General features: G+C 53.7%; 1 protein-coding gene across 1 annotated transcript; it reads left to right on the top strand.

The window, feature by feature from the left end:
- Nucleotides 1-5,542: 5,542 nt before the first annotated feature.
- On the top strand, nt 5,543-12,581 carry CUNH9orf50 (chromosome unknown C9orf50 homolog). Its single transcript, XM_032419009.1, is given in 9 exon segments — nt 5,543-5,615; nt 5,618-6,007; nt 6,262-6,352; nt 6,456-6,569; nt 9,159-9,322; nt 9,666-9,735; nt 10,884-11,078; nt 11,111-11,432; nt 11,740-12,581. Coding segments are annotated over 9 exon segments (1,527 nt in total). The 3' UTR covers nt 11,848-12,581.
- The last annotated feature ends 1,277 nt before the right edge of the window (nt 12,582-13,858 follow it).

Here is a 13,858-nt window from a genome sequence, read left to right as displayed (position 1 = left end):
CATCTTAAAATAATATACAGATCCGCAAAGAAAGAAAGAAATACCTTTGACAGTGCCAAGGGGTTGTTACCCCAAATAAACAGAACAAGTACTTGAGGTTTGCATTCCAAAAAGCCTGCCCTCCCATAGGCTACTCCCATGTATAGAAATTTTGGAGGGGTCCCCGAAACAACCTTGATGGACTGTGAGTTTGCAGGTGGGTAGGGCTTGTGAACCTCCCCAAGCCTCAGTCTCCTCTTCCGCCAGTGTTAAATGCGTAGGATAGGGGCGCCTGGGTGGCTCAGCCGGTTAAGCGTCTGCCTTCGGCTCAGGTCATGATCCCAGGGTCCTGGGATTGAGCCCCCCAACGGGCTCCCTGCTCAGCGGGGAGTCTGCTTCTCCCTCTGCCTGCAGCTCCCCCTGCTTGTGTTCCCTCTCTCTATCAAATAAATTAAAAAAAAAAAAAATGTGTAGGATATTGCAGGTCAAGCCTTCACCCCAGTGCCTGCAGTGGGCTCTCAGTAAACAGACAATATTTATGATAAACTCATTTTTCCTAAACCGATGCCCTGGTCTTAGATTTAGAGTGCCCTCCTCTGGGAGGAGGAGATTTGCACACAGGAGATTCTTTTTTTTTTTTTTTTTTAATTTTTTTATTGTTATGTTAATCCCCATACATTACATCATTAGTTTTAGATATAGTGTTCCATGATTCATTGTTTGTGCATAACACCCAGTGCTCCATGCAGAACGTGCCCTCCTCAATACCCATCACCAGGCTAACCCATCCTCCCAACCCCCTCCCCTCTAGAACCCTCAGTTTGTTTTTCAGAGTCCATCGTCTCTCATGGTTCTTCTCCCCCTCCGATTTCCCCCCCTTCATTCTTCCCCTCCTGCTACATTCTTCTTCTTCTTTTTTTTCTTTCTTAACATATATTGCATTATTTGTTTCAGAGGTACAGATCTGAGATTCAACAGTCTTGCACAATTCACAGCGCTTACCAGAGCACATACCCTCCCCAGTGTCCATCACCCAGTCACCCCATCCCTCCCACCCCACCCCCCACTCCAGCAACCCTCAGTTTGTTTCCTGAGATTAAGAATTCCTCATATCAGTGAGGTCATATGATACATGTCTTTCTCTGTTTGACTTATTTCGCTCAGCATAATACCCTCCAGTTCCATCCACGTCGTTGCGAATGGCAAGATCTTATTCCTTTTGATGGCTGCATAATATTCCATTGTATATATATACCACATCTTCTTTATCCATTCATCTGTTGATGGACATCTTGGCTCTTTCCACAGTTTGGCTATTGTGGACATTGCTGCTATAAACATCGGGGTGCACGTAGCCTTTCGGGTCCCTACTTTTGTATCTTTGGGGTAAATACCCAGTAGTGCAATTGCTGGATCATATGGTAGCTCTATTTTCAACTTTTTGAGGAACCTCCATACTGTTTTCCAGAGTGGCTGCACCAGCTTGCATTCCCACCAACAGTGTAGGAGGGTTCCCCTTTCTCCGCATCCCCGCCAACATCTGTCATTTCCTGACTTGTTAATTTTAGCCATTCTGACTGGTGTGAGGTGGTATCTCATTGAGGTTTTGATTTGGATTTCCCTGATGCTGAGCGATATTGAACACTTTTTCATGTGTCTGTTGGCCATTTGGATGTCTTCTTTGGAAAAATGTCTGTTCATGTCTTCTGCCCATTTCTTGATTGGATTCTTTGTTCTTTGGGTGTTGAGTTTGATGAGTTCTTTATAGATTTTGGATACTAGCCCTTTATCTGATATGTCATTTGCAAATATCTTCTCCCATTCTGTCAGTTGTCTTTTGGTTTTGTTGACTGTTTCCTTTGCTTTGCAAAAGCTTTTTATCTTGATGAAGTCCCAATAGTTCATTTTTGCCCTTGCTTCCCTTGCCTTTGGTGATGTTTCTAGGAAGAAGTTGCTGCGGCTGAGGTCGAAGAGGTTGCTGCCTGTGTTCTCCTTTAGGATTTTGATGGACTCCTGTCTCACATTGAGGTCTTTCAACCATTTGGAGTCTATTTTTGTGTGTGGTGTAAGGAAATGGTCCAGTTTCATTCTTCTGCATGTGGCTGTCCAATTTTCCCAACACCATTTGTTGAAGAGACTGTCTTTTTTCCATTGGACATTCTTTCCTGCTTTGTCAAAGATTAGTTGACCATATAGTTGAGGGTCCATTTCTGGGCTCTCTATTCTGTTCCATTGATCTATGTGTCTGTTTTTGTGCCAGTACCATACTGTCTTGATGATGACAGCTTTGTAGTAGAGCTGGAAGTCTGGAATTGTGATGCCACCAGCTTTGCTTTTCTTTTTCAACATTCCTCTGGCTATGCGGGGTCTTTTCTGGTTCCATACAAATTTTAGGATTATTTGTTCCATTTCTTTGAAGAAAGTGGATGGTATTTTGATGGGGATTGCATTGAATGTGTAGATTGCTCTAGGTAGGATTGACATCTTCACAATATTTGTTCTTCCAATCCATGAGCATGGAACGTTTTTCCATTTCTTTGTGTCTTCCTCAATTTCTTTCATGAGTATTTTATAGTTTTCTGAGTACAGATCCTTTGCCTCTTTGGTTAGATTTATGCCTAGGTATCTTATGGTTTTGAGTGCAATTGTAAATGGGATCGACTCCTTAATTTCTCTTTCTTCTGACTTGTTGTTGGTGTATAGGAATGCCACTGACTTCTGTGCACTGATTTTATATCCTGCCACTTTACTGAATTCCTGTATGAGTTCTAGCAGTTTTGGGGTAGAGTCTTTGGGATTTTCCACATAAAGTATCATATCATCTGCAAAGAGTGAGAGTTTGACTTCTTCTTTGCCAATTTGGATGCCTTTGATTTCTTTTTGTTGTCTGATTGCTGGCACACAGGAGATTCTTAAAAGTGTGTTTGCCGGAGTGCCTCAGTTGAGCTTCTGCCTTCGGCTCCAGTCGTGGGCCCAGGGTCCTGGAATCAAGCCCCGCATCGGGCTCCCTGCTCAGCGAGGAGCCTGCTTCTCCCTCTCCCTCTGCCTGCAGCTCCCCCTGCTTGTGCTCTCTCTCTCTGTCAAATAAATAAATAAATAAAATCTTTAAAAAAAGTGTGTTTGCTCTGACAAAGTGAAAGCTATGGGGGGGGGCAGAGTGCTGACTGCTGTTGGGTCCCCCAAATCTGTTTATGTATATATTATATGGCATCCTCTCCACAGTACTCCAGGTCAGACTTGGTTCCCCTGGCCTGGGCCCTTCTCCCAAGCTTCATTGTCCATGTCTCTAAGGGAAGGGGATAAATCCTGAAAAATCTCAATTGCTGGGTGTGTCTATAATCTTCTTTTGGGGGCAGCTCTGAGCCCAGCTCTTTTAGGGGTGCCTAAAAATCCACCCCCACCTTTTTTTTCCTATCAATGGAAGAGAAAGTCCCTTCCCTACACCTGGACTCTGAGGCCTTTCCAGATCTGGACAGCCCCGACCTCAAAGCCTCTTGCATCTCTGAATTCCCAAGCCTTGCACACAGTAGTTGGTCAAGAAACATTTGCAGCATGCAAGAGCTGGAGGGCTCCTTAGAAATCATCTAGTTAGTCCGGTGTTCCCCATCCATTTTTTTATTTTTATTTTTTTATTTTTATTTTTATTTTTTTTAAAGATTTTATTTATTTATTTGAGAGAGAGAGAATGAGAGACAGAGAGCATGAGAGGGAGGAGGGTCAGAGGGAGAAGCAGACTCCCCGCCGAGCAGGGAGCCCGATGCGGGACTCGATCCCGGGACTCCAGGATCATGACCTGAGCCGAAGGCAGTCGCTTAACCAACTGAGCCACCCAGGCGCCCCCCCATCCATTTTTTTAAAAAACCCACATGCTCTTAGAATAAATATAAAAAATGTTCACCTTTCCCACTCGATAGTCTAACTTCCTGAGGAGGTATATGCCCTTCCATCCCTCGCTGAGGAGTATTTGCAGAGAATGGAAATGCATCAGCTATGACGCCTCCTCCAGGCAGACTCATAAAACTGTAACATGATACCATGCCAGCGAAATTACTGGTCCAAACAATCCTTCTCCCCCACTCAAGTTTCACAGTACAGGCTCGTCCCAGATGGAGCCCTGAGAACAGACAAACTCACTTGTCCAGCATTGCATAGCAAACAGAAGCAGAGCCTGGATTTGAAATCGGTTCCCTTCCAGGCCCACTGCATTCTTACTGTTGTACTTCCAGAGCTGCCCAGCCCAAACTTGACCCACCTGGGCCTCCCAGACCCAGAGAGGGGAGTGGAACCCTGGGCCCTCCACCTCTGGCTTGGGCCTGGTTGCCCTTGTCAGGGGTTCCACCACCCCCTTGTGAGTGCAGCCTTGACTTCCTGAGCACAAAGCCCCACCTTCTGTCTCCAGGCCTGAGAGCTGTTCCTCCCATGGCCTTGGGTGAGGGGCGGATCACAATGACCCTGAAGAGGCCCAGGAGGCAGCAGGGAGGGTCCAGCAGAGGGATCAGGCTGGGAAGATGGGCTCTCCCAAGGACCAGCCCACCGGTTAGGGGGCTCTAAACTCAAGGGACCTTCTCTGGACCCACCCAGAAGCCCCCTGCGGTGAGTGTGACACCAGGAGCCAGCTCAGAGCTGACAACAATCTGGGAGTGGGGTGCGATAGGGAGGAAGCAGGTTCCAAGACCCCCCAGTGTCAGTAGCGGGGGCAAGTGTGGGGCTCTGTCTCCCAAAGGGCAAGTTTGTTAAAAATATGTGTCTTGGGGCTCTTGGCTGAGTAGCTCTGGTAGAGCTTGCCACTCTTGATCTCGGGGTTGTGAGTTCGAGCCCCACGTTGCGGGTAGAGATTACTTAAAAATAAAATCTTAAAAAAGAAAATATATGTCTTGGCCCCACCCCAGACCTACTGAGTCAGAATCTGGGGCATCTGTATTTTCAACAAGCTCTCCACCCAAGGGGCCCTGAGGCCCCAGCAGGACTAGGCAACTGCTGGGCAGGTCTCTCCTTTGGAGCTGGTTCCAGGTTTCCTAATTCCCAGGGGAGTGCTAATAGATGCATAATAGGACTTGAACACTCCAATGGGCTAAGTCACAAAGGAGCAGGTGCTCTGTTATCCCCATTCTACAGATAAGGGCACTGAGAGAAGTTAACCAACTGGCTTGTCCAAGGTTGCAAAGCTAATAAGTAGTGGGACTCAGACTAAATCCTAAATAATAATAATTTTAAAATAATAATAACAACAGTAATAGCAGCTAGCCTTTCGTTGAGCACGTACAGCGTGCCTGGCACTATTCTATGCCATTTACATGCGCTCGCTCACCTAAACGTCCCAGCAACGCAGAAAGGTGTGTACGCTTACGTGACCATTTTGCAGGTGAGGAAACAGAGGCTGAGCGAGCTCTGGCCTGAAGCCACTTGCTGCCTGACGAGGCAGTGGTGTTACCCCCAAACCACAAGGACCCCCCCTCCGGGCACTATGGCCTGGGGGCTGGCCTATGCCCTCCTCTTCACTTCGCACGGCACCCACCCCGCCCCACTGGCGTGAGGATGCCCTGAGCTGAGCGCAGGGCCAGAAATGCCCCGGCGTCCCCCCAACCCCGGGACCCAGCAGGTGGCGCCCAAGGGGCTCCCCGGCGACGGCGCTCGCAGAGGAGAGACCCGCGACTGCCCAGGCTGCCCCTGCCCCAGCTCCGCGGGTCCCCCGGCGGCTTGAGGGCCTCGGAGGGCGGTGGCGCGTGGTGGCCGGGCAGCTCCTCGCACCCAGAGCTGGGGCTGGGCGTCAGGGGCCCCTCGCCGCACCTGCCCGCCCTGCCCACCCTGGCCCAGCGGGCGGCGCAGAACCGGACAAGGCTGAGGTCGCTCCTGCTCCTGGCCGGTGCGCCCCGGGAACTCGCGCCCGGGCGCCCGGGGCCTGGAGAGCGCGAGGATCCCTGCCGGGGTGCGGCCACCCTGCCCGCCCTCCTAGGAGAGTTCCTCCCCAGCAGGTTCCGGGAGCTCCTGCACCAGCTGGGCGCTGAGCGCGCGGAACCCCCGCCGCCGAGTGAGGCCCCGCCCGGGACCCCAGGGGGCGGGGCAAGGGCGGGGCGGAGTCATTTCCGGGATGATCACAGCTACTGTTAGTGGAGTAGGCCCGGCGGAGTCCTGGCAACTACCCCTCGAGGGCGGGTCTACCATTGCCCCTCTTGTACAGTTGAGGAAACTGAGGCCCAAGGCCCTATAACTAGGAAGAGCCTAGTAAGGACTGTCCCCAAGCGAAGGCTCATATAGCTATTTCCACCTCCTCCTGGCTCCCAGCACCCTCAGCATCACAACCAAAAAGGAGTGTGTCAGAGCACTGCCACCATTCGCCCCGGTGTCCCCACTGTTCCTTCCTTCCAGAGCTGCGGTAAGTGTCAAGTTACCCGCTGATGGGGACAGGGTTGCCAACAGTGCTCCGAGGATGGGGGACCCCGACCACTCATGCCAGGTGTGGCTTGTTTCTCTTCAAGGGGCCAGTCATCGTACTTCCAGAATAGTCTTAAGAAGATTTTGCTCCATCAGATACCTGCCCTGGGGACCCTGAGGAGAGATCACTCACAGTTCACCCTCAAGAAGGCCAACCAGTGAGTTACAGGAGACTGGCGGTAGGGGGATGGGGAGAAAGAGCATTTCTTCTTTTCTTTCCTCTCGTCTCTCATCCATGAATTTATCCATCTGTCCAGCTGTACACCCGTCTATGTGTCCATCCGTGAATCAGGTCTTCTGACAAACCATTCATAATCCATCCATGAATCCACCCATCCATCTATCCATCTATCCATCCATCCATCCATCCATCCATCCATCCATCTATCCACTTATCTATCAATACATAGATGTATCCCAGAGCAGGTCTCCTCCCAACCTATCCAAGGATTATCCATCAACATCTATGAATCCATCCACCCATTCATTAGGTCTTCTGCCAACATATTCATAATCCATCCATGAATCCATTCAGATATTCCTGCTCCCATTCACCTATCCATCCTTGCATACATCTTCTCTCTGAACCAGGTCTTCTACAACCCATCCATGAATCTCTCGAGACATCCATCCATTCATCCATCCATTCATCCATCTAGCCAGTCATCTTTCTAACCAGAAACTCTGATGATTCTATCCACCCATCCATGAATCCAATGATCAGTCTTCTACAAATCCTTCCATGCACTTGTAAATCCAGGGTACTGTCCATCTATAACTTGTCATGAAGCCATCTACGAGTCCACATACTCACCATATACAGAGTCATCCATCCACCATCCATACATCTACCCATCCTCCTAACATCCAGTCCTTCTATTCAGACCTTTTCATTAACTCATTCATGAGTCCATCTATCCATCCACCCACCCACCCAATCTTCCATCCTTTCACCCATCCCACCATTCATTTGTCCATTTCTTCCTCTTTTACTAAGTTTTACTATATGTCAGATATTGGGAGAAATGAGATAAGGGATGGAGATAGAGGAGAAGAGCCTGGGCATTAGAGCTTACCTGGACCTCGATGCCATAGCTCTAATGAAGGGGAAAAAGAATGCAGAAAAAAACTCCTTCAGCATAAACAGGCTTAAACTGAGGTGAAAGGTGAAGAGCATTGCCCATGAGTTTTTAAGACCAAAGAGAGTAAATACACAACATACATGCCATTCCTTCTCCTTCTGGACCCACGGCTGACAGTACTATTTGATCCCGGCATTTTTCCCCCACTGGGCCTCGAACCCTTCCGGACACAGTGCTCCAGCAGACACCACCGATGGCTCAGAGAAGGTGCCAGAAGTGAAACACATTTGCCAAGCCAGGAACTTTAAATCAATCAAATAAACACACTACGTCTCACAAGATATAATAAATAACAGTATGGAACTCATTATCTCAAATACGACAAACAGCAGGGGTGGACACAGTCACGGTGTTTCACATTTAAGAGCTAATACTTGAGCACCTCGTGGTGTGTGAGATTCCCTGGTAGGCCCTGCAGGGGACACCAGGGTGCATGGGAATGGGCTCCAGCAGCCTCTGATAGGAGAAGCTGAGATCTCAGTCCCCTGGGCAGAGCCAGGGTGTACCTGTATCTAGCCCTGAGGCCAAAACGGACCAGGGGTTGATAAGCAGACAACTGTTGGATCACTAGGTCTGGGACATCTCCCGGCCGCCTGGCTCTTTCGTGGGCTGATGAAAGTATCCCTTACGTGTCCACACAGACATAAAGATGTAGTCAGATAAATGGATGCAGATACATCAATACGTGTGTCCTTAAGGTTGAACGTGGCATTTCTGAATAACAGAGCCATGGATGGATCAAGCAGGCCCTCCCGCAGCCTTGCCCTTGAGGCTGAAATTAATAAATATAACAATAACAGAATGCCCTTTACTGAGCGCGGGCCCCACGCCAGGCCTTGTACTAGATGCCTCCCATAAGTTATTTGATACTTACCAAACTCTTATAAGGATGCTATTATCATGCTTACACTATATAATACATAATTGAGAGGGGAAAACTGCAAAACGGAGGACTCGAGTGTGGTCTGCCCAAACTCACATGCGCGGGTAGAGGTGTAGCTGAGACTGATGATTATAAGAACAGTTTGAAGTCACAGATGTTTACTCTGGGCACCACACACCCTGGGTGGAGTGCTTTGGCACCTGTTTCATCTTGCCACCCCGTGTGGTGGGCACAAGGATGATCCCCATTTTACAGATAGAGAAACTGAGGCTTAAAAGAGTTAGGGTTGAAACCCAGGCCTTCTTGACGCTCAAGTTCATATCCTTCTTCTCTCTGCTGAATTGCTTGATATATAGGATTGCCAGCTCTGGAACTAAGATTCAAATCTTGGCTCAAGAAAAAAAAAAAAAAAATCTTGGCTCTACCCGTTACGAGCTGTGTGACCTTGGGCAAGTTGCAAAACATCTCTGTGCTGTGGTTTGCTCATCTGTAAAATGAGAATAATGATCATGTTTCCCCGGCTGTGCGGGTGTGACGGGCTGATGCATGCTGCATGCATGATCCACTGCCTGGCAGGCAGGAAGTACTCCCAGAAAAGGCGAGCTACTGCGGGTGTCAGGATACCCAGCGAGGGCTGGTCCAGTGGACGTGTGTTGTTGGGGTGGAATGTGGGGCTGGGGGCTCAGGCCTTGACCCTCCCCTGCCCCTCTCGTCTCTCTCAGCAGGCCCCACGGTGCACAGGCCCCCAAGCCCAGGGCTGTGCTCACCCACAGCTCCTCGGGGGAAAGCTCGGGACAGCGCCGACGGTTTTGCCCCTTCCGAGTGCGATTCGCCGATGAGACCCTGAGGGACACAGCCCTCCGCTACTGGGAGCGCAGCTGTGCAGGTAAGCAGACAGGGCGGGGAGCCCCAGGACTCCAGAAAGTTCCAGCCTGGAGCCCAGACAGCAGAGACTGTGGCCCTGGGTCCTGGGAGTAAGGGCCAGCCTGCAGAGGCTAGGAATCCACTGCCTCTGCCGAGAAGGGGCCCGAACTGGCTTCTCCAGACAGTGTCAGGAGGGCCTCGAAGACCAAGTAGAGGGTCCGAGGTCCTGCAGAGGTGTCCCAACATGAGTGGCACCGGGGAGCAGTCACAGTGGAGGAAACAATGGCTGCCCAGGCCTGGCCACCACTGAAGGCTTTCTTGCTGCCACGGATTCCCACGTGCCACATCCGCCCACCTCGGAACAGGCACCCACAGCCTCCTGACTCCCACGTCGGGCCCCCTCCGTGGCCTACAGGGGTTGAAGAAGGTGGCAAGGCACCTAAAGCATCTTCTTCCCATATCCATGAAGGCCTGCCTGGCTGAGGAGTTGCCCAGAAAGGTCCAGAATATCAAACCTTCTCTCTGGGGAAGTCTGGCACTGGCTGGTCCAGCAAAGAAGCTAGGAACCACCAGGCCCAGGTTCTGCGATGGAAGTTTGCCCTCGGCTCCTTGGGGATGGATGGGGTGCTGTCTGCTTTGGCACAGTTTCCAGTGTTTTCTGAAGTGGGTGTCAAGAAGCAGGCGGGAAGAATGCGTGTCCTTGCTCTGGTATAACCTTTTACCAATCCCCCCGCCCCTCTCTCCATCAGCCCAGCCTCTTCACTTCTCAGGAGCTAGCAGCCCCAGGGCCTCCAAGAGCTTGCATCTATTTATTGACCAACTACTGTGTGCAGTTTCAGGAAACGTGGCTGTTCCAAAGCCTAGCTGTGGGTAAAGCCCTAAAATCCAGGATCTTTGCTGATTCAGGAGGGACCCTACCCAGTCCCCTTAGGGTCATAGGAAGTTGGAAATAGAAGCTGCAGTGTTGTCCAGCTTCTTGTAGTTTGACGGGGAAGCCAAAGCTTCCGAGAGCAGGTGACACAGCAGCCGAGAAGAGAGGCCGGGGTGCCCCCAGGGAGAAACCGTTTCATGGGAATGGCAGCTAGCGAGCTCAGGAGAAGCCTCCTTGGGGGCCAATGGCCACAGGAGCTGTGGTCACATCCCAGGGCACCAGAGTGGGGCTCTCTCGGGTGACGGCTTCCCAGCCCTTTCCATCCTGAGGCAGCCGTTGGGGAACTTGGGGCCCCTGACCAGCCGGAAGGGCAGCTATCGGGCAGGAAAGACTCCTAGCCCCTCCATCCCTGCAGGAGTCTCACCATTGTCTCTGGATTTCCACGGTGGTGTGACTGGCCTTCCCATTATGGGAAAGAAGGCCCATTTGGGGCTGCAGTAGGAGTGGGTATGTGGGGGGGGGGGGCACAGTTTGGGTAATAAAGGCAGAAACAGTCACGCAAGATAGTTTTAAAACCTGAGCCTTCTCTGGAGGCAGCCATAAGGCACTGGGGAGCCTTGGGTTGCCATGGAGACGGGGCTGTGCCCAGCCTTGCCTGCCAGAGAGGGAGGAGGGGAGAGTGGGGGTGTTGGTACACCTCCCCCCCGGGTAGAGATCTCACTGGAGCTCTCTCTCCTCCAGTCCGGCAGGGTGCCATCGAGAATGGGATAGCTCCCCGGTCAACGACATCAGAAGGGGTGTTCGGGAGTGTCGGGAGATGGCTGGAGAGTTTGTCCAAAGCCCTGTGCCCCAGGGCCAAGGAGGAGGCCATGGCCAATATCTCGTTCGGCTGGGACTGCCCTGGCCTGTGAGGCTTTGGGGAAGGGGACAGGATTCATAGGCATTGCCAGGCACCCCCTCCTCACCCTGTAGACGACCCCACCCAGCAGCGGGCAGCCTAAGGGTCGTGGCCTTGAGGGCCCTGCCAGCCATGGGTGGACGTGGGATTCAGGGCCCATGCAGCTCACGGGCTCCTGTCCCCCTCAGGCCCATCCAGGAGCCACCGGGTCACCTCTCTGAGGATGCCTCCGTGAAGAGCAGCCTGCCCTGCATCCCCAGGGCCACCACACAGAGGCCACGAGGTGACCCCCAAACCTTGCCGGACACTGACAACATCCTGGGGCAGGTGGGCAAATCGCCCTGCTACTGGAGCCGGAAGCTGGTGAGTGCCTGCTGACAGCCAGCCACCCGGAGAACCCCTGCCCAGTGGGGTGGCTGGGGTACCGGGTGAAGCCTCCCTGCATGTGGCTAAGGGCTGGGCTCTCGCACTGAGCTGGGTTCGGATTCCCAGCCCCATACTTGCAAGCGCTGGGGTCTTTTTGCATTTGCATTCCCTCATCTGTACAATGGGGCTGACCCCCGTGCCTGCCCCCTTGGGCTGGGATATAGAATCCCCTTGGGCCCAGGGAGCCACGTCTCCAGCCCAGAGGGACCCCACAGCCTCCAGCTGGTCCTCCTGGTCTCTGTAGGAATCCTTCCTGCCCAGCTTGCTGCTGCACACAGTCCTGAAGCAAGGATGCCCTAAAGGCTACCAGCCCCTCCTGCCTTCCACAACACCACAGGAGGCTCCCAAGTGAATGGCTACTGGAGCCCAAGCCCGCGCATGGTCGCGGGCAGGGGGTGAGGAGAGGCCTTTCTCACCCCACAAATAAACATGCATTCCAGATGGCTGGGACCTGCTACCATGTCTCACCCCACAAGCCTCTCTAGGTGCCAGGGGTCCTGGACCAAGGAGAGGGAGAGGACAAAGTCATGGCTGGGATGAAGCTGAGGGGTGGGGGCAAGCCATTGTCAGGGGCCAGGACTTGTTCCAGGTGATCCCCTCTTCTGGAAGTGGGGAGGCCCTGCCACACACTTCAAACCTGGGACCAAGCTTCTGTCAACCTAGATCAACCCACACCTGAAACAGGCACCTGCCCTGAGCCCCGGCCCCAGCTTCCATCTTTGACTGGAACCAAAGGCTACTTGCTGACCTCCACCGGGCAGTGAGGGTGTCCAGACTCCAGCGGGGTGGACAAACGTTTGTCTTCTGCATTCCCCAGGTCCCTGGAGGGCAAGCATCCAGGGTGGGTGGGGACCAGATGTTTCTCTCCTAGTGGTGGAGGGAGGAGGAGTGGGCAGTGTTTAAAATCACATCGGGGGGTGGCAAAAGACCAGATGGCGTTGGTCTGACCGCTGCACTGACTCAGCATCGCCAGCCCCATACTCCCGGCGGCCAGGTTTGGCCCTGCCGCACCTGGGTTCCAATCTCCTGGGCAAAGTTTAAAGCCCCCTCCCCTCTGTCCAGGCAGCGCTTTGGCCCCAACCCCTCGCCAAGCCGAGGATTCAGGTCTTTATCGCCACCTCCTGGCCAGTGAGGAAACAGCCACGGAATCCACACTCAGGCACCCTGCAGAATAGGAAAGGATGGAATGGGGAGTGCTGGGCGGGGACAGGCGGTGGGGATCTTAGGACCAGGAGGGTCGTGGATGGGGAGGATTTGCTTTGCAGGGGTGCTCTGCCTCCAGAAGAAAGGCCACAGATGTAGGCAGTTTGGAGAAACCCTGTGGGGGATGGGGTGGGCGCAACGCTACAAACTCCCCTTCCCTGGGGACTGAATGGGGTTTCGATCCCAGGGATGACTCCCCTCCATCCCCTTTCCTGCGCTTTCACGACACCCCCACTCCGCCCTAGTATTTCCATTTCCTGGGGAGCCTGATTCTACCGCGACCCCAGCCCCGTGACCTTGCGCCGCCCGCCTCGCCCTCTCTGAGCCTCAGTTTCTCCCCAAGCCTGTTTCTCGCCCGCTGCAGCGCCGCGCCGCGCCCACGCGGGGGCAGTGTTGGCCTGGCTTTGGCGCCGCCCGGCGCGGCCGAAACTTCTCAGCCTCCAGCTCCGGGGTCGGAAACTTTTCCCCTCGCGCTGCGCTGGCGGCTCCCGCCCGCGCCCTCCTCCCGCCGCGGGCCCGCGCCGCCGCCTTCCACCTGCCCCGGGGTCGCGGCGGGGCCTGGGGGGGGCGCCCCGCTCCCCACCCCACCCCCCAACTTCTCCTTGCTGCCTTTGGTTGCCATTAAGCCAAAAACTGCTAAGCTGGCCGCGCACGAGCCTGGAAAGCGAGGCCCGCGTGGAGCGCACGGGGAATGGGGGCGGGGGCGGGGGGCGGCCGGGACCAGGCCCCCCGCGGCGTCTGGGCGGGGCGAGGGGCGCCCCGCTGCGAGCTGCTACCCCCCCCCCCCCCCCCCCGGGGCCCGCCCCTCCCCGCGCGGGGCTCCGCTCTTCCTCTCGGGCGGGCCTGCTCTCCTGCCCTCTCTCCGCCCTCCCTCTCCCCGACAGCGTGGATTCTGTGTCCAGAGGACCTTGAGCGTGGGCCCTGAGCCTCACACCTGCCACTCAGCACAGACACGCACACAGGGACACCCGCCCACAGGCCCACTGGACGCAGGGCGCACGGGCCACCACACACACACACACACACACACACACACACACACACACGGAGATGCACAGCGCACAGAGACCACACGCGCGCGCACACACACACACACACCAAACACACACCGCAGAGAAACACCGGAGACACCCAAACATCAGACACAGTATAGAGACACC

Source organism: Phoca vitulina, unplaced genomic scaffold (assembly GCF_004348235.1).
Source record: "Phoca vitulina isolate PV1807 unplaced genomic scaffold, GSC_HSeal_1.0 scaffold21, whole genome shotgun sequence".
NCBI classification, from domain to species: Eukaryota; Metazoa; Chordata; class Mammalia; order Carnivora; family Phocidae; genus Phoca; species Phoca vitulina.
This window is presented reverse-complemented; position numbering and strand designations above follow the sequence as displayed.